Consider the following 27,803-nt stretch of genomic DNA (forward strand, 5'->3'; position numbering starts at 1 on the left):
TGCTGGAGCTTTGCCCTTATCAATTCTAGACGGTCTAGCCGACAAGGCTTGCACCATCTCCCTGATCTCATTTTGACCAGCATTCACTTGAAGCTGCTGGTTCATAATCTGCTGTAAAGGATCCTCTAATATCGAAATCCTACCAATCAAAGTAGGTGCTACATGATGTGACCTCTATTGTGTAGACTGCACTCTAGACTCACTAGGGTTCACCCTAGAATCTTGTCCTTCTGCCTCCATAGTTTCAAAAGGGAAAATAGTTTTTTTTTTTTTTGGGTTTGTTTGTTGTGGTGGATTTCCTTTTTTTTAATACAGAAAAGATAAACGACAATCCTTGCTATATAGAACGAATCCACTGCAACTCAGAATTTTTTTATAAAAGAGGAAAAAAATGCTCCCTGGAATCTCCACGCAATCCGAGTTCATACGCTCCTGACTTTCGCGGTTATGGTCTCACTGAGAATAGCGATCCCAGTAAAATCACGTTTGAAGGTCGCGGCGTCCATCCTGCTCTCTGCGCAGACTCTGCGCAGATGACGATATAGACGTCGACTTAAACTCGAGTCTTCTCTTCCGCCTCCACTTATGGCATGAAAGCTTTTGCCGACTCAAATCTGCTCATTGCTCAGGCATGCGCGTTGCTCGTCTCTACTCCACGCTCGTGCTTCCACGACCCATCTCTGCTTGCCCACAACCAACCAACCGCCTTACAAAGGCTAGGCCTTGTGGCCACAACGCCAACTATAGACCGGTATAGTCACCAAGGCTGAAGCCTTGCAACCAGCCCATACTCCAGGAGCGGAACAGACAGATTCATTGTGCGACGGCCAGTAGCCCTCGGGTCTTCACAAAGTTCTTGCTCGAGGCGATCCAATCTGAGCACCTCACCCAACTCGGTAGACACCCCAACAACACAGCAACAATTTCTCAATTTAGAAAACCCGTCTGGTTTTCCTTCCCGTCGACTGCCGAACCGTTACGTTGCTCCCTGGTTCAGCCGTCCATTTGGTTCAGCCGTCCATTTATTTCAATGCTTGATAAGCCACGGTCGCCAAAATGCGCTGCGTCCCCTGCACTCAAGCTCCGCTTGGGAAAACAACGTCAACCTTGACGACCTCACCACCACTTTTACAACGACAGTCGAGAACGCCGTCAATTAGGCGTCACCAGCATCTCCGTCGATCTCTTCTCCCAGGCCATCGCGCAACGCCTCACGGGCTTCCATCAACCTGCTAGTATTGACCCGCGTCAATCAGTTGACGGTCACGTCCCTACCCTTACCTTCAGCTCTGATACCAGCTGTCAACGACTTTCACTCTTGAACTCTCTTCTCCTTCTCACCAACGACTTTCACTCTTGGCTTCTCTTCTTTTCTCTTCCTACGTTAAATCAATCACGGGCGATGGCATATCGATTGTTCCACGCAGCCAAACTCTCGTGGATAGCAGATCGTCAGATACCTACGCTTCTTCGTTATTTTCATGCTTATCCATGAGACCCTCAATTCCCTAGATAGTTCTCCTTGCCAAATGTCATCAATTTAGCCTCTCCACTTGGTGCACCTTTTTACCCCTCTCTTGGGGCACATTAAAACCCACTTGCCCCTTGGCATTATTACACATTTAGGTGCACCTAGGCCTTAGCACTCAGAACTACCTAGTCAATGCCATTCCACCCTCACCTAGGACCTTGGCAATTACTTCTCTTGACCATTTCAATTACGCACATTAACTATTACAAAAGTTGGTCATCTAAGAGAAAATGCCCACCGATCTATCCGAGGTCATGCTATCTCGGCTAGAGCATAACAACAACTATCCTCCTCAATGCTTGCCTTACTGTTGGAGAAGTGAAAGGGAAGCATGTAGCTGAACACAAAACAAGAGAATGCTTATAGAATGAAGAAGGGTGAGGTCCATATGTAGGCACCTCTACATGAGCCACCAAGCTCCACAATCATCTCTTCAATCAGCTCCTAGAATTTCTCAATCAGCGTATGTGGCATCTACCACCACCTAACAGTGCTTATGGGTACCTAACTGTGCCTCTAGCACACACACAAGGAACCCAAGGTGTGCCTGGGGCATACACCTTGAGATATCCCAACACTTACATCTAGTAAATTGCCCAAAACTATGTACATGTAGGCAAACCTAGTGTCACAAGGCTTTAACAACTCATGCTCACTCAAAGAGCGGAACATATGTAAAGCTCTTTGCTTCCTTGTGATGAATGTTACAATCATCTGTGCTATGTCAAGCATAGGCTTCACCCAATCTAACTTGCCGATGTCCTCAAATAGCAAGTCAAGACAATGGCAAGTACAACGAGTGAAAAAAATATGGGGATAGTCCTCCTCAAGCATATCTCCAGCAAGCACACAATTGGAAGCAATATCCATGACAACTTGGACTACATTTTCTGACCCCACCTCTTCAATAACCTCTTTTAGGATGGTGAAGATGTACTCACCTGTCTTTAAGTGGCCACTGCTTTCATGAAAATACTCCCATGGATAGAAGCTACCATGAAATTGATAAGTGGTTGCCTCCTAGTGTCTGACCAGCCAGTCTGACCAGCCATTGGACACTATTGTGCAACCATACTTTGGCCACTTCTCCTTCACCACTTGAAGCTCCTTCTTAATGGACTTCACCTCCTCCCTAAGGTCTTTAGTGCGGAAGGTTTCATATGAAGAAGGTTTCCATGAAGGTCCAACCTCCCCAACTGCTTTGACAAAGTCCAAGAAGAAAGAGCTACGAATTAAATTGAAAGACAAATCCTCCGCAAAAAAGAATTTCCTGCAAGCACTCATGGCCTTCTCTCTTGCAGCCACTTGCCAAAACTGTATAAGAGTATGTTGTTTGCTCCCATAGGTTGGAAGCTTATGCCGCTTGTTACTTGCTTCGTGCCCAATATCGGAAGCTCCTTCCATCTCCACAAAACCGCCATTGTCTTCTACCAAAACTGCTGCACCAGCTGCAGCATCTAACCGCTTGCATATTTCTACCACATCAGGTGGAGGAGCTAGGCAAGGGTTAACTCCTCTGGACTTAATGCCAAGAATATGCCCACGGATTCTATGTGGCCCTCCTTGGTAACTATGACCACAATACACACACTTGCACCTCTTCATTCCACTTGTCCCCTTTCCAGAATCACCTTCAATCTCAACATACTCCCACTCAGCTCCTTTGATCCTACCCATGATGAGGGCTGAAAGTTGAAACTTGAAACTGCAAGACATTGCAATTTGCAAATTACAAGTACTTAGAAGTTAGAATTTATAAATTAGTAGACTCAAAATAACTGCCACTTCCCTGTAACGTGTATGTAATAGGTTCAAGGCTGATTTAAAGAAGCAAGCTGCAAAATTCAAATAGAGGTATTGAACTTTGAAGGCTGAAGCCTCTAAAAGGCTAAAAGTTAAAACTACCTAAGCAGTGAGGAGGTAGAGACTTGAGAGTCGAGACTCTTCACTCGAGGCTAGAGCTTGCAGCTTGCAAGGATGCTTATAACGTATATGATATATCTGCAAATTGCAATTTGCACCTTGAAAGTAATGCAAGGCTAAGGTCTGAAGCTATCTGCAGATTCCAGACGGCAAAGTTCAAACAAGAGTCAAGACAATAAAAATAATTATAACTTATAAGTGAAGCTTGAAGTTTCAACTTTCAAGTTTCAACAGGCTGTAGCATTCACTTGCCAACTTTCAAGCTTCAAAGATAGATTCTAACAGGTTACAGCAGCAAGAAAATTACCTTACAGGAGAGAACTCAGCATGGGGGGGCTGGAGCCTGGGACTGCACAGTCCAGTGGAGCCTACAGTCTAGACTCTAGTCTTGACTCTTGAGTAGCGTGTAGAGCAGTGACCAGTGGGCTGTATGACTTGGGCTGTAGGCTCAAGGCTAGAGCAGGCTGCAGCATGCAGCATGCAACCCGTTTCCCTAGGGCCTAGGTCGCTTCCAACGCAGGAGGTACGGAAGCTGTAGCGTAGGTATGGGTCAAAACGGGCATGGAAAAAGAGGTGAATTTGCATATTTTATGACTTTAGGGTTTTTTCAAACGTGGGTTATTCAAACGTTTTTCAAATGTTTGAAAAATTTCAAACTTGTGCACTGAAAGCAAAGTTTGATTGAAGCTTCCAAACGCCTGTTTTTCAAACGTTTGGTAAGCCAATCAAATGCGTTTGATAGTAACTATGGTGTGCGCATGGCAACCTTGGCTGCAAAAAGTGGAGGGTAAGGGCTGCAAGATGAAGAAGAGGCTGCTGACACTGAGCCATTGGATGATGCCAGCACATTGGGTTCTGCAAAGAGAAGTAGAGGGGCATCAACTACATCGAGCGCGGGTCCTAGTGCTACAAGAACACCCTTGCCACATGGATTAATTAGTGTGGATGCTAGTGCGGGAAAAAGAGGATCATTGCAAAGGTCTAGCATTCAAGCACGCTTGCAAAAGCAAGCAGTGAAGAAGGCCACTAGTGAGCTCACAAAGCTCTTCATACAATGTGCAATACCCTTCCATGTGGCGAAGACTACACGATGGAGGAAGACCATGAGAGCCATGAGCCGCATTGGGTATGAATGGGAAGGGCCTACATATGAGGCCTTGCGGATAAGAGAGCTAAGAAGAGAGAGGAAATGTGTGGAAGACCAAATAAAGCCCTTGAAAGAGACTTGGAAAAATATGGATGCACACTCTTATGCGATGGATGGTCAGATACACGCAGGAGGAGTGTGTCCAATATTTTAGTGTCTTCTTGCAAGGGAACCATGTTCTTGAGAGCCATAGACGCTTCCACTGCAGGTACAGTGATTACAGGGTTGTATATTTGGGAGCATTTACGGGCAGCCATTATGGAGATAGGTGTTGAGCATGTGGTGCAAGTGGTGACAGATAATGGCAGCAATTGTGTGTCAATGGGTGCCATGTTAGAAGATGAGTTCCCTAAGATTGTGTGGACACCCTGTGCCTCACATTGCCTTGATCTTTTGATCGAGGACTTTGGGAAGATACGTTGGATTGATGCCATCTTCTCCATAGCTCGCAGTATCGTGAAGTTTGTCACGAAGAGACCCAAGGTCCTCAGCATCTATTGGGCTTACAGTGACCTTGAGCTACTGAAACCTCCAGCCACAAGGTTTGCTTACATGTTCATAGTGGTGGAGAGGCTTGTGCGAGTGCGCCCGGGCTTGTTGCACACGGTTGTGTCTCGGGAGTGGGGAGATTGGGATGATAGAGGCCAAGCAAAGTCTACCAAATTTGTCCGCATGATCATAGATGAGTCTTGGTGGAATCAGGCGGAGGCATTAATCAAATCGATTAATCCTATCTACATGGTGCTTCGCATCACGGACATGGAGGGAAGCACATTAGGGCTCTTGTACGAGTTTATGGACAAGATTGGAGAGACTCTCAATAGAAACACTTCCCTATTGCCTAATAAGTAAGACCATCTTTTATCGTTTACCATATTGGTCCCACCTACTAAATTGCAATTTGTTATCATGAAGCCTGGAATTTTCAGATATGTATTATGTATGTACTATTATCTATAGTCTATGAATTTTGCATGCATAATGCATTCTAATTTCTTGTGGCATGATTTAGGGTTGAGTCCATCAGTGCTAGATGGAATAAGCGGTGGAATTGGTTCCACCGCCCAATCCATGCGGTGGCACATGTATTGCATCCCCTTTGGCGCAGTCAAGAGCAATATGAGAATGACGAGGTGGAGGAGGGGATGCAACAGTATCTACAAAATTGGACGGGTGGTGACTTGGAGATGCAACGAAGAATGGAGGATGAACTTCTATTGTTCCGCAATCACAACCTCTCCTTTGGTCGACCTATGGCTAGGCTTCGAGAGACACAGTTGCAGCCTGTCTTCTGGTGGGAGAAATATGGCAACTGTACTCCTACTTTGGTAAGAGACAAGTTACAACGCCACTAGTTAGAGGTTAGTCGTTAAGTAATTTGAAGTTTTATCTACTACAAATATGTTTAAAGTTATCAAGTTCCCGATACTTATCTCTGCTTAATTGGTTTATGGCAGAAACGCCTTGCTATACGTGTTCTCTCACTGGTTTACAGTTCCGGTCCTTGTGAGAGGAATTGGAGCACTTGGGCTCTCTTTCACACAAAGAAGAGGAACAGATTGAGCACAGCTCAATTGGAGCGGTTGGTGTTTTGTCATTCCAACCTCCGTCTCCTTGAGTTCACCGCCGGCTGCCTTGAACCTCGCCAAGTGAATGTAGAGAAGGTGGACGTGGAGAAGATGAAGGCCATACTAGATATCCCACTGGAGGAGCTGGACATATACATCATGTTGTATGAGGAGCTGTCAGCACCAGCACACCACACACGATCATACACTCAACCATCTTGAGATGGTGCTCGTGCTTCAGTTGCACCCGATGGTCCTGATCCTGATGTTGATGATTCTTCTTCAGACAGTGACACAGATGCCTTAGGCTCATGTGAGGAGACAGAGGATGACAATGAAGTGGAGTCCATTCCATGGATGATGCAGATGATTAGTGGTGATGTACCTTGGTTCTTGTCACTTGACTACGACTGTACAAACTACAGTGCTAACCTACTCCTAGTCATGACACTTCAGATGCGTCATGCATGCAGCCTGTAGGCTACAGCATGATGCATCCTGATTCCTAGACTATGTTATTTCTTTTTTTATTATAGTAGATACAATACTTACTACTAAGTATACTTTGGACCTTGGTGCCAGGTGGCAATTGCTTTTTTTTATATCATCCATGGGTGCTTTTATTTTGAGTCTTGCATGACTCATGAGTCATGATCATGGAATTTGTGGATCATGAATCATGATCATCTATGGAGTCTGGACATTGGATGCTTTCAAGTTTCAACTTGTGTCCTAAGTTTAAAGTACTTCAAACTTCTAAATTTCAGATTCTTGTAACATCAAACTTGTTAGTCATGATACATGTTGATTTCAGTCTTCAGATTATTGAAGCATCATTCAAGAATTTATAATCATAGAAGCATGAATGATGCATTGATGCTTGAAGCTTCAAGTATAGATAATTGTATTATGTATGATTTGCACTCTATTGATAATTATATTATGTATAAAAAATAGATTTTTATACATAAATTGTATCATATTGCCGTTTCTTCCGTTTCCGTTTCGGCGGGGGCCGGAAACTCCGTTTCTTCCGACTCCGTTTCGGCTGGCAACTTTGCAGCCCCCCCTGGATGACTTCTGCAAGTCCATCAGCCGACCTGCTTGGCTGGGCCCTACCAGCCCAACCAGGCCCTATATAAGGGCAAGGGTCTTCCCCCTTCAGCCCTTTGTTTCTAGCCTCCTGTACCCGGCTGGTCCCTCCTCTATCCAGGCCATGTCATCCCCAAATACTGCTCCAACACCTGCTGTGAGGGTCCTGCCTTGTAGCCGTACAATTGTGCCACCTCAGCACGGTCCTGCAGCCACCAGATGTGTGCTGCAGCTTCCGTATTCCACAGCCTCATCCATCTTGATGTCTTGTTGCTGACGATGATGATGATGATGATGATGATGGTTATGGTGATGCTGACGATGATGCTGAGATTGATATATATATATAGTCAGGATATGACTATGTTGTACTTAGGACTTACTACTGCCATTTTGCATTGTTTTGCAGTCTGCATTGGTATGGATGCTCGTTTAGTAGCTCCACTACCACAGCTCATTGTATCAGGTTTTTCACAGTCTCATAGACCCATCGGTCTTCTGAAGACTTTAATAAACTTTCTTTCTTTCTTTCTTTCTTTCTGTCCGGAACCTCAGCCTAGGTGGGCTGCCACTCAAGCTCAGTCTGCAGCTCCTTCAGGGTCACCTTCAGCTCCTGTGGATAGGCCCAACGGTCCCCTTCTTGTTGCTCCTGTCTGCTGTCAGAGGGCTGCTCCAGATGATTTTGTGAGGCCTTGGGGCCGCCCTTTTATATGGCACAAGGCCCTCCAAGTGGACCGACCAGGAGGTGGGAGGAAATAGCCGACTCATGCAGCCCCCCCTGGCTGACTTCTGCAAGTCCATCAGCCGACCTGCTTGGCTGGGCCCTACCAGCCCAACCAGGCCCTATATAAGGGCAAGGGTCTGCCCCCTTCAGCCCTTTGTTTCTAGCCTCCTGTACCCTGCTGGTCCCTCCTCTATCCAGGGCATGTCAGCCCCAAATACTGATCCAACACCTGATGTGAGGGTCCTGCCTTGTAGCCGTACAATTGTGCCACCTCAGCATGGTCCTGCAGCCACCAGATGTGTGCTGCAGCTTCCGTATTCCTTGTGTGGTCATTCCGTACACCCACCCTCAGGCCTCCCTTCCCAGCCAAGTATGGTGTGAGGCATGCTGCCCTCATGGAAGCCTGTTTGCTGCCCATGTGGTAGCCCCACCCTTCTCCCTATTGTTGTCTGAATGATGCCCCCATGGCAACTAGGATGCTGCCCATGTGGCATTCCCTGAAACCCTATGTCAGGTGACCTTTAATATGCCAACAAAGATAACCGGCGGGGGGGTGATGTCCTGTCACAAAAACTTACTCAAAGAAAACTCACATGTTTGGTCAGTAGGTGCCCTTTTCAGTAGGTATTGGAGCCACTTTGTTGCCAGAATTTGGACGTCAATCCTCTTTTGCATGAGGATTTTCCTTTGTTTGTTTCGTGCTCGCCTGGTTTAGAAATTTTCCATTAGGTGTGCTGGGTTGTTGAGGCCCTGCTGGAGATTTGGTGTCTTGTGCGCTCAAATCCCTTTCTCTTGTTAATGAGTAGTGGGTTTGATTTGTCTTAGAACCATCTAGATGGGAGAGAAAGGACACGCATATGGAGGGGAGTTGAGCTTAGGCTCTATGGACGAATGGAAAGGGCAGGAGACAATTTTTTTCCCATGGCCCGAGGTTAAAGGTGGAAGTATTCGTTGGGCTTTGCACACTTCAGAGTGACTTAGAGCTGGCACTGTTATGTATGGAACTTTGTGTAGAAGCAGATTTTAGAGGAAGCTTGTGTTTTGGGTGGCGAGCAGGACAGCAAATAGAGTTTTGCTGTTATGTGCTGGTTTGTCCAGATTTGGAATGTGAAAAAGACCCTATATTGGTATGCATGCAACATCTATTTGGGCTGTACGGCAATCTTGAACCACCAGGACCTGTTTTGGATAGGCGACACTTCCATAGGCTGCAGCAGGTTGACTAATCTACTAGCCTTCGTCATGGTTGAGTCTGCCCTTCACCTCCGGAGTGCCGACAGAAACTCAGTATGAAAAAATGATGCTCAAGTATGTGTGGGATTGTGGATTTGTGTGTGTGAGAGCATATGTTTATACTATGGTCTACACCCACTGTTGGGCGCTGATGACGTCAGTGGGGATGCCATAGTAGCTAGTCCCTGCTGGTTTTCAACCTTATGAGTGACTATCATGAGATTGAAACTGCACTATGTTGTGCTTTTAGAGGATGAGTTTGCGCATGGTATTGGACTCATCTAGGTATATGCAGCAGGTTGACGAATCTGCTGGCACTCAGGGCTGGTGGTTTCCTTACATGCACATGCATGCATTGTTGGCTCTGCATGCAACTGCATGGCAGCAACACTGCAGCTCGTGACATGTGGAGTTCATACATGAGTACATTTGGGCTGCATGCATGGGTTAAGGTTTACTCTTGCACCATGCATTGGTCTTAAGTGTTTGCATGCTCATGTATGGGATGGAAGGCCATGCATGTGAAAGGATATGTAGCTTTCAAATTCATGTACCACCTTCCTTAAAGTATGCATGAGGGCATGTGTGGTGCAGATTAGGCTTCATCCATCATGCAAAAGGATAAATTATTATTCTTCTTCTCAAACTTGGATGTGATCTGGTGAAAAAAAACCAATCAGCCTGTTTTTCTACTAATCTTGGGATTTCGACCCAATCTAGCAGTTACAATTACCCCACTCGATCTCCTTATGCCAATTTATGATCCACTTCAGATTTATCTTGCAGTTGAACTTGTACTTGACTGGTGGTTGAAGCGTATGTTAATGTAACTGTGCACATCTCCAGACTTTTGTACGTTATGGTTATGTACTTATGCTGATATTGTGATAAAGTCTTACTGTCTTAAGCATTGAGTCGCCCTATCAACTAGATGTGAGATGCTCATTTGGGAGAGTAAAATGAAATTGTATAGTCTGCACAAGCGGTCATAGCTTGAATGAAGAGAATGTGGACCTCTTATTTATTAGCCTACTCCTTTTAGTGCTAGCCTTTGTCACGGCTGAGTCTGCCCTTCACCAAACCGGAGTGCCGACAGAAACTCAGTACGAAAACTTTGTATAAATGGATGCTCAAGTATGTGGGTGTGTGGATTTGCAATGTGAGAGCATATGTTTATACTATGGTCTACACCCACTGTTGGGCGCTGATGACGTGAATGGGGATGTCATAGTAGCTAGTCCCTGCTATTCTTGATGGCGTTTATGGTTTCAACCTTACGAATGACTATCTTGAGATTGAAACCGCACTATCTGTTGTGTTTATAAAGGATGAGTTAGATATATATGTACTTTTGCATACTACAATGATTTGCCTATGCTGGGGACTTCCTCTTTGTGTTACTTCTTGGTCTGTTGTGCATCATTTGAGTGGAAGTTTTGGCATGATCCATTTGTCCTTGTGCTTTACTAGCAGGTGAAGTCATGCTTCTCCATGTTGTCTGAATATAAACTCTGTTACTGAATGGAATTTATCACCCAGAGAAGTCTTTTAGTGGCATTTTTACTCTTTCATGTTAAAATGACATGTATTATACTGGCAGGGTCACAATGTAGTCTTGTTTGCAAATCATCAGACGGAAGCAGACCCAGCAGTCATGGTGCTTCTCTTGGAAAGCAATCATCCATACCTTGCTGAAAACCTGGTCTGTAATGCTAATATATTTTCAGAGGGAGAATGTATGCAACAATCTTTCTGTATTGCTTGGATTTAGTTAATTGGAGCATGTATATAGGCCTATTAAATTTGGTTTCTGAGTTAATCTGTTTGCACACTGGAATATTTTAAGCCACGGTTTTCTTTGGATGGATCTATTGACAAGAATGTATGGTGAACATATTGGACAGACTTACATAGCTGGAGACAGGGTTGTTTTAGATCCTTTTTGCAAACCTTTTAGCATGGGAAGGTATGATTATGTCCCTTTTTAAGATCTCAGCCTGTTGTTGAGGCTCTAGATTTGTGATACATTGTGGATCATTTTAGGAAATTTTTGAGCTCTAATGCTGATTGGTCTCAGGAATCTTCTTTGTGTTTACTCCAAAAAGCACATTAATGATGTACCGGAGCTAGTAGATATGAAGAGGAAGGCCAATGCTCGGGCTCTTAAGGAACTAGCAGTCCTACTAAGGTAATCAGATACTCTATCTTTTGTTATCATGGTTCAAGTAGGGCAATTTGAGTCTTGACAATTTTCCTAGGATGTTTCCTTGTCTTTGGAATCTTCTTGTTATCGGACAGATATTTGAGTGGGCTGAATCTTGTACCCAAAATCAGCAAACTTTACATGATAAACTCCTCAAGGGAGGAGTGTGGTAGACTATGTAATCCTGCAACACCAAACAGCTTAAAAAATTCAGAAACTAATGGAGCCCCCTACAGGCAAGAAACAAATGGAGTCCCCCCACAGGCCCTTGCTTTCAGATTGAATTGCTCTTTCACAAGTTAGCCACTCAAGGAGCTAATGGGAAAAAACAGGATTAAGATGGACTACAAAAAATCAGAGTCCAGACATATATGGTATAAAAATACAAACATCAGCCAGTGAAATGGAGTGGCCAAGTACATGCCAAGAAATGGATTAAGTACTCTGTCAGGTTCTCTAGGAAATCACTCATAAAGTATTTTGAAAAGGACAAGGAAGACGCAAAGGGATGGCATGCAATGGCTGCTTTGATGAAGGATGCAAAAACGCCAGAGTGGACTGGTTTTTAGGCTTTAGCCTCTCTTGAAGAAAAGGATATCAATGAGGACAAAAACAAAGGACTTTCCTAAAAAACAAGCACCACGAGAATTCTTTATGAGACCAATGATGTAGCAGCTGGAATTGGAAGTCCTCCAATAGCCCTCTACAAATTTTTTTCCCAACTAAAGAAGTGTCCAAAGGCATACAAAATCTCATGAATGAAAAGCCAAAGACCCACAAGGTCTTAGAGCTGGCATAATTAAATGGGGAGGGGATAATCTCCACCAAAAGATCTATGAAACCTTGCATAAGGCTATGACTGAGGGTTACCCATACAGTTGACAAATAGATGCTTTGGTCCCAATTTTCAAATGTGGAAACAAGGAGGCAGCAAAGAACTAAAGGACAATTATGGTAAGCAGTCTCATGGCAAGACCGTTTGGGAAGCTATTTGAGAAAAGAATAGGTATATGGGCAGAAATTTCAAATGTTAGAGTCCCCCCTCTAGCTAGTTTTAGACCCAAAACATTCCACAATGGATCACTTGATTACTCTTAGGGTTATAACAGAGGGAGCTAAGGGCAAAGACAAATTAAAGTACTGTTGCTTTGTAGACTTCAAGAAAGCTTTTGATATGGTACCAAGGCAAAAGGAATGGGAAAGAATGGATCAACTAAAGTCCCTTTAGAAGTAAGGGCTGCTACAATCAGAATTGTATGAAAGGTTGTGCCCAAGCTTACACATGGCATCAAAAACTCCACCCCTAAAGCCTATTTTATCAGTGACATAGGAGTGAAATAAGGCTGCCCTCTCTCCCGCACAATCTTTGGACCCTACATAGACGAACTAGAGTAATGGATATGACAAAAAGGTGCAGGTGGCATCGAGATTGCAAGATATGTGGTTTTATTGCTTATCTTTGTAGTGCCAAAAATGCAGCTCAGCTTCAAATGCAATGTTCTCTCAGCTTTCTGCAAAGACATATGTATAATTATAAATATTGACAAGGTGATGATCATTGGGAAAAAAGATAAGTCTAATTTTATTTTGTTTGATGGAAGCAAGCTAGAAGTGGTGAAATCTTTCAAGTCTTTAGGACTGAAATTTGTGGACAACTACAAGTGATCTATGTGTAGAAAGAGGATACTTGGAGGCCTAAAAGCTTTGTCCAGCTTACAAAACAAATGCAGGAATCAAATATCGGAATTTGGAGTGTGAGAAAATTCCTTTTTCAGACTCTCGTGCAGCGAATGGTGTTGTATGGAAGTTAGGTATGGCACAAAGCTAGGAAAAGAGATGTGGAAAGAATAGAGAGAATTCAGAAAAATTTCCTAATAGAAGAGCTAGGGGCAAGAGTGCAAACTCCCTATCACATTAATTTATAGAAAATGCGACCTCTTGAGGGTGAAGCAATATGTCTCTTGATCCTATATGGTCAAACTGAAAAACATGGACAGCATAGAATCCCTTACAAAATGATGGAGACAGTGTCACCAGAAATGTTTCTAGAAACACATTTGATAGGTTTCGTTTGGAAATGTTCTGAGATTTTGCCTAGGGTTTCATCTTGAAACAAACATGCTTCACGGCATGCCAATGGTACATATATCTACTCATCTGTGAGACAGTATACTGTAGATCAGGTCTCGTATGGCATAGGTAAATCAAACAACCAATTACCTGCTGATAGAGAGTGACATCACATGTACCGCTGCCATCCTCAGAAGAGAAGTGAAAACCAGTCTCTAATGGTGTGGATGACTGGCTTGCAATCCTCAAACTGAAAACGCTGCAAAAGCTGTTCAATGTACTTGGATTGTGACATCAAAATGCCCCCCTCACTGCTAGCAAGTTGGATGCCTAGATAGTAGTGTAGAAGACCAAGATCAGACATAGCAAATGTCTGCTGCAAATCAATTTTAAAATCTGCAATTTGCTGAGTATGTGTCCTAGTCACAAGCATGCCATCCACATAAAGGACTAAAATCAGCAAATCTGTCCCACGCTTGCGGATGTAAAGTGTAGCCTTTTTAATGTAAAGTGTAGCCTTTTTAGGGCTGTTCTAAAAGCCAAGTGTGAGCAAATGAGAATGAATTCTCAAATACCAAGCCCGAGGTGCCTGCTTCAATCCATAGAGGGCCTTTTTCCAGCGGCATACCTTGCTTTCAGAACCTTCAACCTCGAAGCTAGGAGGTTGGGAAACATAGACCTCTTTCTGCAAATGCCCATGAAGGAAAGCTGTCTTAATATCAAGCTGATGTATCTCCCAATGAAAGTGGGCAGCAAAGGCAATAACAATGCGAATGGTAGTGATCCTGGAAGTGGGAGCAAAAGTCTTCTCAAAGTCAATGCCATGCTGCTGAGCATAGCCCTTAGCAACAAGACGGGCTTTGTAACGGTCCACTGAACCATCAGCTTTTCGTTGAGGCAAATCACACAACTCCCAAGTGTCATTCTGATGGATAGAATCCAATTCAGCTTGCATGGCCTTCATCCAACAATCATTCTGAAAGGCATCTTGATGACATAAGGGCTCTTCATTGCATGCTGTAGCAACCAAAGCTTAAGCAACAAAACTAGCATGCTCTTTCCGGACAGCTGCTCTCGTACGGGCTGGCAGAGTAGTATCTTGTTTGCTGTCTTTTAATGTGTCAAGGAGCCAACGGGGTATCTTTTTGGGCTCCTGAATTTCTGCTCTTTCTTGGTCAAGAGCCCTGTGCAAACGATCCTGATCAATGATAGGCATATCAGGCTGAATTTCTGGCTGCACATGTGGCTGCAAATGACCAACATATGAAGGAGGGACAACCTCAGATGGAACATCATCCCGAGCATTGGATGGAAACAAAGACATCAAGCTGTCAAATATGTCAAAGGTATCAACAATGGGCTGTTTTTTACAGTCCAGCAAAGGCATAGTGGAAGATTCATCCCGACTGACAAAACACTGCCCGTGCGGGGCTGATATAGCTTATAGCCCCTGCTCTCTGAACTATACCCAAGAAAAAATGCATTTTATAGCTTTATCATCCAACTTAGTGCGTTTCTGTGAAGGCACATGAGCATAAGCTAAGCATCCAAAAGTCCTCATGTGGGAAATGCGAGGCTTAGGACTCGTCCAAGCCTCATAAAGTGTGATAGTCTGCTATGCCTTTGTAGGTGTGAGGTCTCCCACAATTGGCTTCGGAGACTGTTTGGGTTTGTGGGCCATGGTGGGGGCCTGTTTCGGTGCACGATAGGGTCCTGCAGAGGCTGGGCGCGTTTTTCATTGCTGTAGGGTGCGCAGGCCTGTGCAGGGCCAGTGGCAAGCCAAAGCTTGCAGCTCGCTATGGCCTACAGATCAGATTAGAGTGGAAGAGGCAACAGGCGGCCAAGGGGAAAAGCAGCAGGTACACGAGGGTCGAGCAGCAGATGGCGCAAGAGAGGTCGAGCAGATGGTGGCGCAGGTGGCGAGGTAGGTCGGTGACGGGCTGATGGCGGGTAGGGCGATGGCAGGCTGATAGCGAGCAGGGTGAGTGGCGGGTTGATGGAGCAGGGCGAGGGCGGACTGGTGGAGCAGGTCGATGGCGGGACTGATGGCGAGCAGGTAGACGGCGGGCTGATGGCACAGGTGGCGGCGAGGTCGATGGTGGGCGAGAGAGGTCAAGGGCAAGGTGGCGTCGAGGGCGATGGCGGGTGAGAGAGGTATGGCGTAGGTGATGTCGAGGGCGATGGCGGGCGAGAGAAGTATGGCGCAGGTGGCGTCGAGGGCGATGGCGGGCTGATGGCGAGGGGCTGTCGAGGGCGATGGCAAGGGGGCTGTCGAGAGCGAGGGGGCTGTCGAGGGCGATGGCGAGGGGGCTGTTGAGGGCGATGTCGAGAGAGAGAGAGAGAGTGATCTCTCTCTCTCTCTCTTTCTCTCTCTCTTTCCTCCCCCTTCCCAAATCAACTCGTCCGTCTCTCTCTCTCTCTCTCTCTCTCTCTCTCTCTCTCTCTTCCCAAATCAACTTGTCCCTCTAAGGGTAGTGCTCATGAGTATTTGTACTCGCTTGTTATTAAACTTTTTGTTAGAAATTCGCTTTCATTTATGCATTTTTTTTAAATTGCAAATGCGGTTCTTCCTATTTTGGTTTGTGTAGGCCAACCATTTTATTTGCGGGGGTTTCCGGTCTAGTATCTTTTATACTCCATGAGAATATGATTGTGCTCAAAGAAAATGCCATTTGCTGTATTGTTTTAAAGAATGAGACCAAAAGTTTCCAATTGCCTCCTGTTGGTGTAGGAAGGGAAGTCAACTTATTTGGATTGCTCCAAGTGGAGGTCGAGATCGTCCTGATCCCGTCTCGCATGAATGGGGCCCAGTGAGTAAATGCTTTTTACAATGCAATTTGTTATAAATTTGTCTATTGTATTTGGAAACTAAGATGAACTAAGGTTTTGTAGGCGGCAAACCATCTAGTTTAAAATCGACTAGTAAAGAAGGTGTTAATTTTTTATTTGCATGATAACATTTTTTTGTCATAGGCTTATTTGCGAATATGTGCTTGTGGAGAATCACGCTCTCTATATAGATTATGAACTTTTATTGAATCCCTTTTGTTTGGAAATATTTGTGTATCTTTGAGTACCAAGCATGAGATGATAATTTTAATCCATATAAAGATTTCCGTTACTTATAGACCTTGTCTTTAAATTCAAATCCACATTTTTGGTCTATATAAACTACCTCTTTCAAATTACCATAAAAAAATGAGGGTTTAACATCCATTTGGTAAAGAGGCCAGCCATAATGATTGGCAAGGGTTATGATCACTCTAATAGTATTGTGCTTGGCTACAATACTATTGGTGCAAAAGTCTTGAGATAGTCTATGCTTGCAGCCTTCCTTGTAGGCATCACCCTTTGCAACCAACCTGTATTTTCAACACTTCCCATCACTCTTCATTTGAATTCGATAAGACCATTTATTTCCAATGGAACTCTTACCTAGTGTAGATTTAATAGCTCCCAAGTTTTTATATATATTGTCATACTTATCTTTTATGGCTTCTTCCACTTGGGATTGCTGTCCTTGCATCCTCGTGTCTCTACTTAGTTTTTAGATCTATCTTTGATTGTGCTTATTACATCATGACTCACATTGAGCTTACCGCCTATCCTTTGGACCCTAGGAGATCTTATGATCCTTCTGCGCTTGTACAGGGTTTATCAATTAGTTGAAACTTCACCTTCTTTGATGGTTTCATAATACCATCTTGGCAAGATCCTTGACTCAAGTTCATTCGAAGTAATATTTAAGGAAGATTCTTAGTCAATAGGTGGATCACAAGGCCTATCAGATTTGGAATTTGGAAGCTCAAAACATCATCACTAGCAAGGATCAGAGGCATTGTTTATACTTCATAATAGGATATGCCTTTTAATTCTATCATTGAGCAAGTGATAGAGAAAGAAAGAAAGAAAGTTTGTTAAAGTCTACTAAAGAATGATGGGTCTATGAGATTGATAGAAAACCTGATACAAGGAGGAAGAGGGTGGAGCTACTAAGTGAGCATCCTAACCCATGCTAGAAAACTGTGTAGACATAGTTAGTGTCGTCATCATACATATATCACCATAGTCATAGTCCTCTCTGGCATCATCATCATCACAACAGATGCAAAATTATCCGATATCATACAATACAATACATCACACTCATGGCAAGAAACGTCATGGTATGCCCGGTGGTGGGCTAGGCAGTGTAGGCAAGAAACCTGTGATAGGTCACAGTCTACTGCTTGGAGGAGTAGTCCATCGTGCCCTCTTGGCGGCCACTCTACGCGTGACCAGTGCCACAGTAACCCCTGTCGGTTATATCCCAGGCTTGAAAATAGATTAGATGTCAGCTAGCGTAATATGTGCGTCTGTTCTCTGTCGAGTGTGCCGCGTCTCGGTGTCAGGGTCTATGTCTCTCCCGCTATCTGTGATTGGGAGACATCGTGATCTGGTTGGAAGAACTTTGTGATCACACTCTGAGATGGGTCAGATACGGCCTCCCGCCCATGTCTCTGTGATCTGATGAGGCGCTCTCTATACTGGACCGCCTCATGAATGAAAGCGACAAGGCAGCTCTGATCTGGGTATGAGAGAAGTCTGGAAAGGCCCTCGAATCCGTCTTTGAAAAGGCCTCTGAAAAGGTAGCGGTATCGTCCATGGATCTCGTAGTAGACTGGGCAACTGAAGGCGAAGTGCTCCTCTGACTCGATCTCATGCCGCCCACATACTGTGTAGATACAACTCTTTGGGGACGACCATTTTTCGAGCGAAATCTTCTGAGCATCTGAGAAAAGAAAAAATAAAGCTTCTAACCATGTAAAAATATGGCAAAAATGGATCGGAAGAAAACATAGTTCCACTTCGAAATATGGAAAGTATTATAACAATGCCTATTTTATACACAAATCTTTACATGAATCTTTGGGAATGGTAAGTAACATAACGGGATGGCTTTTGAAGAAACCCACATGTAGAGTAGACTTCTCTATGAAAATTCCCTTATGATCCTTCTTTCAACTTTTACTTAGTAGGGGGTGACTGAAAACCCTCTCTCAACCTCATTGAAGCAAGGCATCAAGGTAGTTTCGCCATCGAAATTCCTTTGAAGTAGGTCTTTCAAGGTAGTTTCGTTGGCAAACTACTTTGGACAGCACTTTTAAAAGTTACATAACTTTCACATCCAATGTCCAAATATAGTCAATCATTCAACCACTCAAATTGATCGAAAAACTGTTGGGGTAAAGGCACATTGCCAACCCTTCATTAAAAGATAGGACACCTATGACCGTCTTAAGACAGTCATAGGGTAAACCTAATCCTAATAAAACACAACTGAGTTTGTGGTGTGGCTCATCACTTCACACCCGCACATCTTGGAGTTCTCTCTCTCTCACTCTCTCCCTCTTGCTCTCATTCCCCCTTCAGGGCCCTTCAACTGGTATCAGAGCCATTCCCCTCCACTCCCTAGCCTAGCCCTTACCATCCTCGACCCCTACCTAGCGCAGGTGTACAGCGCTGTACGTCGTCCGTACATCTGTACGGACGAGCTTCGTCGATCAGGGCGCAGGTCAGCAGATCAGGGCGCAGGCGGCGCAGCAGATCAGGGCGCAGGGCAGCAGCGCGTCGAGCAGCAAAGGCGGCGGTGGAGCAGCAAAGGCGCCGGTTTTTCTTTGCATTGCGCAGGTCAGGGCGGCGCAGCATCGCGCCACCTAGCAGGGAGCAGCACATCGGTGCAGCGCGCAGGAGCTGCCGCAGGCCTCCTTCGCGCGCCGTACATCTGTACGGCCGTACAGTCGTACGGTGGCCGTACGTCCGTACATCCGTACGGACGGCCCTCTTCAACTGGTACAGATTACTGTACTGTACGTTGACAGGTCCTACAGCAGGGAGCTGCTTCTGATTTTGTGCAGCAGGGAGGTACATTTTTCGTTTTTTTTGGGGGGATCTGTGTGAGAAGAAATTTTTTTTTCTCCTTGGATCTGGCTGTTGTAAAAGTACAGCAAGTACGAAAGTACAAAAGGCATTTTTGTTTGGGGAAGAAAGAGAGGTGGAATAGCATTCTGCTCTTCATTCCTCTTGATTCAGGGTCATTTTTCAGTTCACAAAACTGTCTTATCTTGAAAGTACAGCAAGTACTTTCATTCATCTCGTGCTTGAGGTGAAGAGAACCACAGTGTGTGGTTGATTGCACAGTTATTCTGTTCTGGGAATGTAATGCCTTGATTTTACAAGAGGACATATGCTTTTACTGGGTTTGAATCTCAGTTCACAGGTGAGCAGATCATAGGGCTTTTACCCGGAAGGTGATGCATTGTATGCCTTGAGGCAGTGTGGTGCCAGAGTGCACACATTTGTCTTGATTTCCGCAGTGTTGAGGTGACATTTTCTTGCAGGTCACATTTCTTGTGCCACACTCAGAGAACCTCAGTTGAGCCACGCTTGGCGAGGGCGCATCGAGTTTACTCGGTCCCTAACTGTCCATCGTTGACAGTGCTCAAAAGGTTCCTCATTGAGTGTTTGTACGTTGGGATCTGTGTATGTCATGCATTACACTGGTGGATGATTTTGTCAGAGAGATTTTCATATTGCATGCTACCTGGAGATCTTCAGATGCATTTTCTCCCCTTGGTATAAGGGTGATTGCTTGGGATTTATCCCATTTTCTGTTGCAGGTTCTGTGACAGGCTGAAGTGTCATTTTTTTTTGGGTGTTTGCCAAGTGGTTTATGCAATTTAACTCAGTGCAATACCTCATCTGAGGTGGGAGAAGTGATCAGTACAGTGTTTACAGCAGTGTTTGTGCTTTGTCAGATGATTATGCACTGTTAAGCACTTGTTGAGCAGCTGCAGCAGTCTGAAATTACTGTTTTTTCATCAGAAGACCAAGCACATAGAAGTGAAATATCATTTCATCAGGGAGGTACTGGAAGACAAGCGACTTGAGCTTGTGAAAGTGCATACTGATGATAATCCTGCAGATTTGCTCACTAAGAGCTTGCCTACAGAGCGGTTTGCACATTGCCGCCACATCATGGGATTAGGATGAGACCATTCTTATTTTATGGTCTTGTATACAGTAACTGTATATTGCTGTAATTTTTATTCTTTTCTCCCCTTTAGGCACATTGGCCTTTAGGTGGGAGGTTGTTGGGGTAAAGGCACATTGCCAACCCTTCATTAAAAGATAGGACACCTATGACTGTCTTAAGACAGTCATAGGGTAAACCTAATCCTAATAAAACACAACTGAGTTTGTGGTATGGCTCATCACTTCACACCCGCACATCTTGGAGTTCTCTCTCTCTCACTCTCTCCCTCTTGCTCTCATTCCCCCTTCAGGGCCCTTCAAAAACCCCATTGGAGCACATCTATGGGGTTATATTTTGGAAAATCTTGCATATATAGTATTAAATATTATATTTATTTTATGAGAGTGATATATATGCCCAAGTTAATACTTATTTATAGTAATTTAAACATCTTTAGAAACGTATCCATCATTATCTTATTATTTATGCTATAAAAACACTAGAAAGCTCATATTGATATAAATGTGTTTAATAAATAATTATATATGTATAATATTATTACATTGATAGTGATCATGAGGGATGTTTCTTAAAGGAATTGTTTTTCAACACATTTTTAGGTAATAACAGGGGTACAAAGGATGTCTATGAATAAGAAAATTTATGTTATGATAAAGAGATATAGTTCTACTGAAAATAAAAGTATTAAAACCATGTCTCCTAAAGAAATACAATTGTTTAAATCTCTTGAAAAACACGCTCAGATAAACCTCCTCATATGTTTTTGCTCGTAAAAATTACGCAACCCAACTCTCTCTGGGGATTCCCTCTGCTCGTCCACTCTTGATACGGAGTCGGTGCGATGAATTATGACCTACGGAACTGTCCAATGGCAATCCTAAGAATGAGTGTGGTAGGTGGATCTGATTGCACCCTGGTGGGATAATGAAACCCTCCTCGGAGATGAGTAGACAGTGGTCGCGATAGAAGCTGAGCTTCTCAAGGAGCTCTGTCTGTGCCAACCAGGTCCTGAATGTGTGTAGCTCTAGAAGATCCTCTCGGATGATTGGGTTGAACTGGTTGCCCCGAAACGGGACAAACGGAGTGTCAATGCTGTACTGGAAGGGTGGCAGCCTGTCTAACATCAATGTTGCCAACAAATATGCCTTTTAAGTGATTTGCTTCAAAGATACATGGATAAGCCATGCATCTATAAAGGTGTGTTTAGGAGTTTTGTTTAGTATGACTTTTATTATCAAGTTTCCTTCTATTGTGTCAAAGATGCGTTTGGGAATGTTCATGGATTCATCTAGGTATATGCCTTTAAGTGATTTATTATCAAGTTTCCTTCTATTTGCATCAAAGATACAGGGATAAGCCATGCATCTATAAAGGTGTGTTTAGGAGTTTTGTTTAGTATGACTTTTATTATCAAGTTTCCCCCTGATACATGCTTTGCAAATCATCTTATCTTGATAAAGATGGGGCAGGTCACTAACAAAGCCTTTCTTGTTCATAAGAACTAGGCTTTGCATGTTTAGGTAACCAAACCTTTCATGCAATAGGACTACTTTCTTATTGAGTTGAGAGATATAGGCCTTGAATGTTAATTTATACAGATGTTCTTCTTCAACTCCTTTGGCTATGGTCTTGAAAGTATCAACCTTGTCTCGAATGAGACATTTCTTTCATCAAATTCTACCTTGTTATTTTGTTTAGTGATGGCATTGAAAGGTAGATGATATTCCTTGAGACTTGGAACATACAAGACATTATGTATGTTCCATACATGATTACATCTTAGTGAAGCATTTGTATCAATGGATTGCCAATACTGCTAATTTGATGAACTCTGAAGTTTGGGCACCTTGAAATATCTCTATGAGATGTGTGAGCCTTCCTTCTTCTTCCTCACTCTAAAAGTGCTTTGCCACTTAGGTACAGAGATGTGCATGGTGTAGTGAAAGCTCGTATTTTGATTGATATGTTGAAGAACACTGTCTGCAGAAAGAGAGTCAGTGTTTGATAGCTGAGATGCTTTAACCTCTTGCAAGGGTGCATGTGGGAGTGGCCCAAGATACACACATAGCTTTTCAAAGCTCCAAAATAAAATCAGCAAAGTACCCAACCAAAGAATGACTCATATAGCACTGCCTGGGCACCTGTGAGCCAAGAAAGAGGTGGCACACGAGGCCAACCAATAGTTTATGGCGAAAAGAAATTGCAGCAGTAAAATCACAACTCACCAAGCCCTGAAAACTCGAACCAAGTCCTCAATCGCCAAGAGGACATAGTAGCCGATGCCCAATTGCATTCTCAGCCAAAGAGGAGTGCAAAGGCATGAAGAAAGAGCATTTACAAGAGCCGACAAGCAAGAACTCCACTGAAAAATGCGAAAAGAAGCACTTCTGTCGCGAAGAAATGGGAGTTCTTGGGCTCAAAAGAAGCGTGCTTCAGAGAGGAATGCATTGAGAAGGTTTTGGAGAAGTTTCATCGTCGGAAAGTCCTCCAAAACTGAGAAAAACTAGTCAACCAGCGCGTGGGACCACTCGAAATTCAACAGAAAGTTGTAGCTTTGCAAGAGGAGAGGCCCGGGAGGCGGTAGAAGCAAAAAGGTCTAGAAAAAGCCACTTTTGCAAAGTCGACCAGCAAAAGAAGTGCTCAGCTTTGCCCGTTCTACCAAACGCACGGAGGGAAAAGCATATCACTACGAAGGGGAGGCAGAGGGGAAGCCATCGGGCCAAACGGAAGTCGAGGAATCCAAACGGGTGAGGAGTTATGAAGAAAAACGGAATTCAGTTGAAGGAGGCTGAAAAACCAGTCCAAAATCTCAACAAAGGGAGAAGATGAGAGAGAAAACCACACATGTGAAGTTTAGAAGGCCTAGGAAGGTCCAGGAATGGCAAAGGAGCATGTAGAAGGCACTAGAGCCACGTGGAACTCTAGGGGGGCCACTGAAGGTACATTGTGGCCCTGTAGGGGGCCCATTAAAAATGCTACATCATCATTTCCCAACAACCACTCTTTTAATTCCTTGGAATGCCTTTGGGCCTAGGGATTAATTACGCTTATGTGCTAGGCACCATGCTGCGTTTAATTACACATTATTAAGCCCACACTTGGACTTTTAAAACCAAAGTTGTCACGGTCTTGTACACTAAAGTTCTTAGAATTTCACGCCCCCGTGACACTAGGGACTAGTGGGCGGAGTTTTATGCCCTAGTCTTCTAAAGAAAAAGGAAGGCTTGAGATTTTTGTGAAACTATGTACTTCTCTAAGAAACAGAGTACAATAAACTAATTCAGTCCACAAGATACGACAAAAGAGGGAAAGATGTGCAATTGCATGGGCATGCAAAGAGGTACATGAAGTACAACTAAAAACTCAAATCCCACATCCCAATGCCTTTGAGAAGAGGTGCACCTACACACTATTCAGTCCCAGCATAACCTCTGTTGTCAGATTGGGTGAAGGAGGAGACTCGCCCTCATGTTCTTCTCTTATGGCCTCCACATTCGCTTCAATAGCTCTCATATCCATGAGGAACTCTACATTAGCCAAATCCTTGAGGACATGCAATCCCTTACATACTTGAGTCATGCATTGCATTAGGCCTTTATGGAATCGTTGTCATAGGATTCATCCTGCGTGCTAGTATGTCTTCGTCCCATGTTTCCAAAGCCACAAGCACCTCAATTCTAGCCAGTATCTTGATCGACACCAAGTATTGTCCAGAGATAACCTTGAACAGTCCATATTGACAATCACAAGGACATTATGTATGTTCCATACATGATTACATCTTAATGAAGCATTTGTATCAACAGATTGCCAATACCGCTAATTTGATGAACTCTGAAGTTTGGGCACCTTGAAATATCTCTATGAGATATGTGAGCCTTCCTTCTTCTTCCTCACTCTAAAAGTGCTTTGCCACTGAGGTACAAAGACGTGCATGGTGTAGTGAAAGGTTGCATTTTGATTGATATGTTGAAGAACACTGTCTGCAGAAAGAGAGTCACTGTTTGATAGCTGAGATGCTTTAACCTCTTGCAAGGGTGCATGTGGGAGTGGCCCAAGATAGAGAGGTGTGCTTTACTTTTTTGATACTTGCAGTGTGAGGGTTTCTTGTTGTAGCTGGGATACTACCTTTCCAATTGGTTGACTGGCCAGATAGAGGGGTGTTGTACACTAGGGACTAGTGGGTGGAGTTTTGTATGCCCTAGTCTTCTGAAGAAAAAGGAAAGCTTGAGATTTTTGTGAAACTACGTACTTCTCTAAGAAACAGAGTACAATAAACTAGTTCAATCCACAAGATATGACAAAAGAGAGAAAGATGTGCAATTGCATGGGCATGCAAAGAGGTACATGAAGTACAACTAAAAACTCTAAATTCCACATCCCAATGCCTCTGAGAACAGGTGCACCTGCACACTATTCAGGCCCAGCATAACCTCTGTTGTCAGATTGGGTGCAGGAGGAGACTCCCCCTCATGTTCTTCTTCTCTTATGGCCTCCACATTCACATCAATAGCTCTCATATCCATGCGGAACTCTACATTAGCCAAATCCTTGAGGACATGCAATCCCTTATATACTTGAGTCATGCATTGCATTAGGCCTTTATGGAATCGTTGTCATGGGATTCATCCTGCGTGCTGGTATGTCTTCGTCCCATGTTTCCAAAGCCTCAAGCACCTCAATTCTAGCTAGTATCTTGATCGACATCAAGTATTATCCAGAGATAACCTTGAACATTCCATATTGACAATCAGAAGGGCTCCAGCTCCTATGCCTGGTGTTTGGGTGCCTTCTTATTTACTGCAAGTGTTTTGCCCCATTTTATGAAGACCTCCTTGCTCCCCTCTTGTGCATTACACATTCAAATTCACCTTCGGGAGTGTTTGATTTGTGAGGTGTTTGTTTACCCAGATTGACTTCCTCTTTGGTATGCTTCTAGTGTTCGAAACTTTCATCCTTGCTTGGGCCTCTTGATATCTCTATGAGAAGTGTGAGCCTCACTCTAAAAGCCCTTTGCCACAGGCCTGGAGAGAGGTGCATGATGTAGCAAAAGCTGAGATTTTGGTTGATATGTTGAAGAACACTATCTGCAGAAAGAGTCAGTTTTGATAGCTGAGATGTTTTAATCTCTTGGAAGGGTGCATGCGGGAATGGCCCAATATAGAGAGGTGTTCTTTACTTCGCTGACGCTTGCAGTATCAGGGTCACTGTAGCTGGGATATTGCCTGTTCTTCAAGATCAATCGATTGACTGGCCAGATTGAGGAATGTCTTACACTGGTTTTGCAAGAAGTTTTTTATGCCCTAGTCTTCTAAAGAGAAAGGAGGGCGTGTAAGGCTGTATCTATCTTCAGAACTTTGGTGTAGTGGTCTCCCTGCATTTCTTATACAACTGATTGGTCTCTTCAAGAGTCCCTGCTTTATTAGATTGGCAAAATGCAATTGATCCCTCCCTAGTTTTCATATTGCTGTCATGGTTGGGTTTGATTTTTAAAATTTCATGTACATTTGGTGGTGCTTTGGGGACATGAAACACTGAAGGGTCTGCATTATGGATTCTTGAAGTATATTAGTAACTTGTAGCTTTACTTTGGACAGGCTATGTTTGATTCTGGTGCAGTTGAGAGCATGAGACGACTCATTGAACACTCGAAAGCCCCTGGACACATGTACCCTTTGGCTCTCCTTTGTTATGATATCATGCCCCCTCCAAGTAAGGTGGGTTAGCAGGGCTGTCTATCTTCCCGTGACAATGGATGAGAGTAGCTCAATTATTGCTCTAGCCTCAGTTGTGAGTAAAGCAAAAAAAGTTTTTGTTATTCAGTCCAGTGTAAATAATTTTTAAGATTTCGTGTGTTAAATAGGTTGAAAAGGAGATTGGAGAAAAGCGGCTCCTTGGATTTTCTGGGGTGGGTATGTCGATCGCTTCTGAACTTCATTTTGGGGAGATTACAGCTGATTGCAGATCTCTGGAGGAGGTAACAAATTACCCTTGAATGTAGTAGTAGGCTACTTTTTCTTCTCAGAAATATCATGCATGCATAGTGCTCTTCATTGGACGAGTGGTGGTGGATACTCCTTTGCATTTGGAAGACCATTAATACTGGGACAAATACCTGTGTGAGGAAAACGAGGTGGTTGGAGAGTTCTGACGAACTCCTACACTTGCTTTGTGATTTTTGCACCATTTTTCTCTGAGGATGCGAGGAGCCTTTGTAAGTGGCTGTTACGGTTTTTTGTCATGCAGGCATCTCAGCTCTTCTCCCAATCCACTTGGGAGAGAGTAAAGGAACAGTATGCTGTTCTCAGTCGTGCAGTGGATGGCAAGGAAGGCTTGGCGGCATCAACTGACTCAGTTTTACTTTCACAGCCTTGGACTCAAAGCTCAATCTCTTCAAATGAGCAAAAGAAGATTCAATCATGCCACTCCAAATGAGTGTAGATTTAACAAAAAGGCCCTCTGATGGCTTTTTTACCCTTACCCTTCCCAGGTTATTTGTCGCATTACTAGCAGAACCATATGCATCCTAGGGCAATGGTTTTGCCATCTTGTAAAATGCATTTCACAAACATGTGAGACCATAGGCATAGGGTTCTTTTGTTCTGACCAACGAATTAGTGGTGCAGAACACGAATACACGAGATATATTCTTTCAGGAATGATTCTGTATTAATTGTATTATTATGCACACCAATTCTTTCAGACAAAGAAGCTATTTCTGTACTTCCACATGTACGAGCTTGATGGCAGTTGATGCTCCCTCTAACGTTGGAACTGGCAAGGGTACTGAACTGAGGAACTGAGGTACTGAGCTGCTTGAGATTTCTCATCAATGCCAACCTTACTTTTGTTACCAAATTATTCATACAATAGTTCATACCACATTAAAGCAGGTTATGGGATTCTGCACTAGCTTATACTTTATTTGGCGTCCATTCGTAACAAAGCAGGATATGGGATTCTGCAATCAAATGTATGAGAATCATTGCACCTATAATTTTGGGTGGGATGGTAAGAAAATAACCGGTGGGATATACGTCAATCAAAATCTGTACCCAAATTCTGTCAAACATAGGAGATCCCATGCTCAAAGACTACCTCGAAAAGCATGTTTTACATCGTGAGGTGTGCCATTTTTTGTGTCTATGTACTAGTGTGCGGGCCCTCTGTATGTGTCCCAATGTATACTGCTTCTGTGGATCAAAGAATGCATGGGGGAGAACCAAGGTGCATGTTTCCCAAGGGAGGAGATGTGATAGCCTTGCCCGCAGTTCTT

General features: G+C 43.8%; 1 protein-coding gene across 1 annotated transcript in view; it reads left to right on the plus strand.

Annotated features, from left to right (window-relative positions):
- The window catches only part of ATS1 (phospholipid/glycerol acyltransferase family protein), a 61,848-nt gene extending 34,396 nt beyond the window's left edge, over positions 1–27,452 (plus strand). The window contains exons 6-12 of the mRNA XM_087393950.1: positions 10,819–10,920; positions 11,123–11,184; positions 11,296–11,406; positions 16,223–16,301; positions 26,125–26,244; positions 26,391–26,504; positions 26,774–27,452. Coding sequence (XP_087250076.1) covers positions 10,819–10,920; positions 11,123–11,184; positions 11,296–11,406; positions 16,223–16,301; positions 26,125–26,244; positions 26,391–26,504; positions 26,774–26,962 — 777 coding nt within the window. The 3' untranslated portion in view covers positions 26,963–27,452. The remainder of the gene's footprint in view (positions 1–10,818; positions 10,921–11,122; positions 11,185–11,295; positions 11,407–16,222; positions 16,302–26,124; positions 26,245–26,390; positions 26,505–26,773) is intronic.
- Positions 27,453–27,803: the final 351 nt, after the last annotated feature.

This window comes from Dipteris shenzhenensis, chromosome 22 (genome assembly GCF_047967505.1).
Source record: "Dipteris shenzhenensis isolate YYH24624 ecotype China chromosome 22, Dip_SZ_1.0, whole genome shotgun sequence".
NCBI lineage: Eukaryota > Viridiplantae > Streptophyta > Polypodiopsida > Gleicheniales > Dipteridaceae > Dipteris > Dipteris shenzhenensis.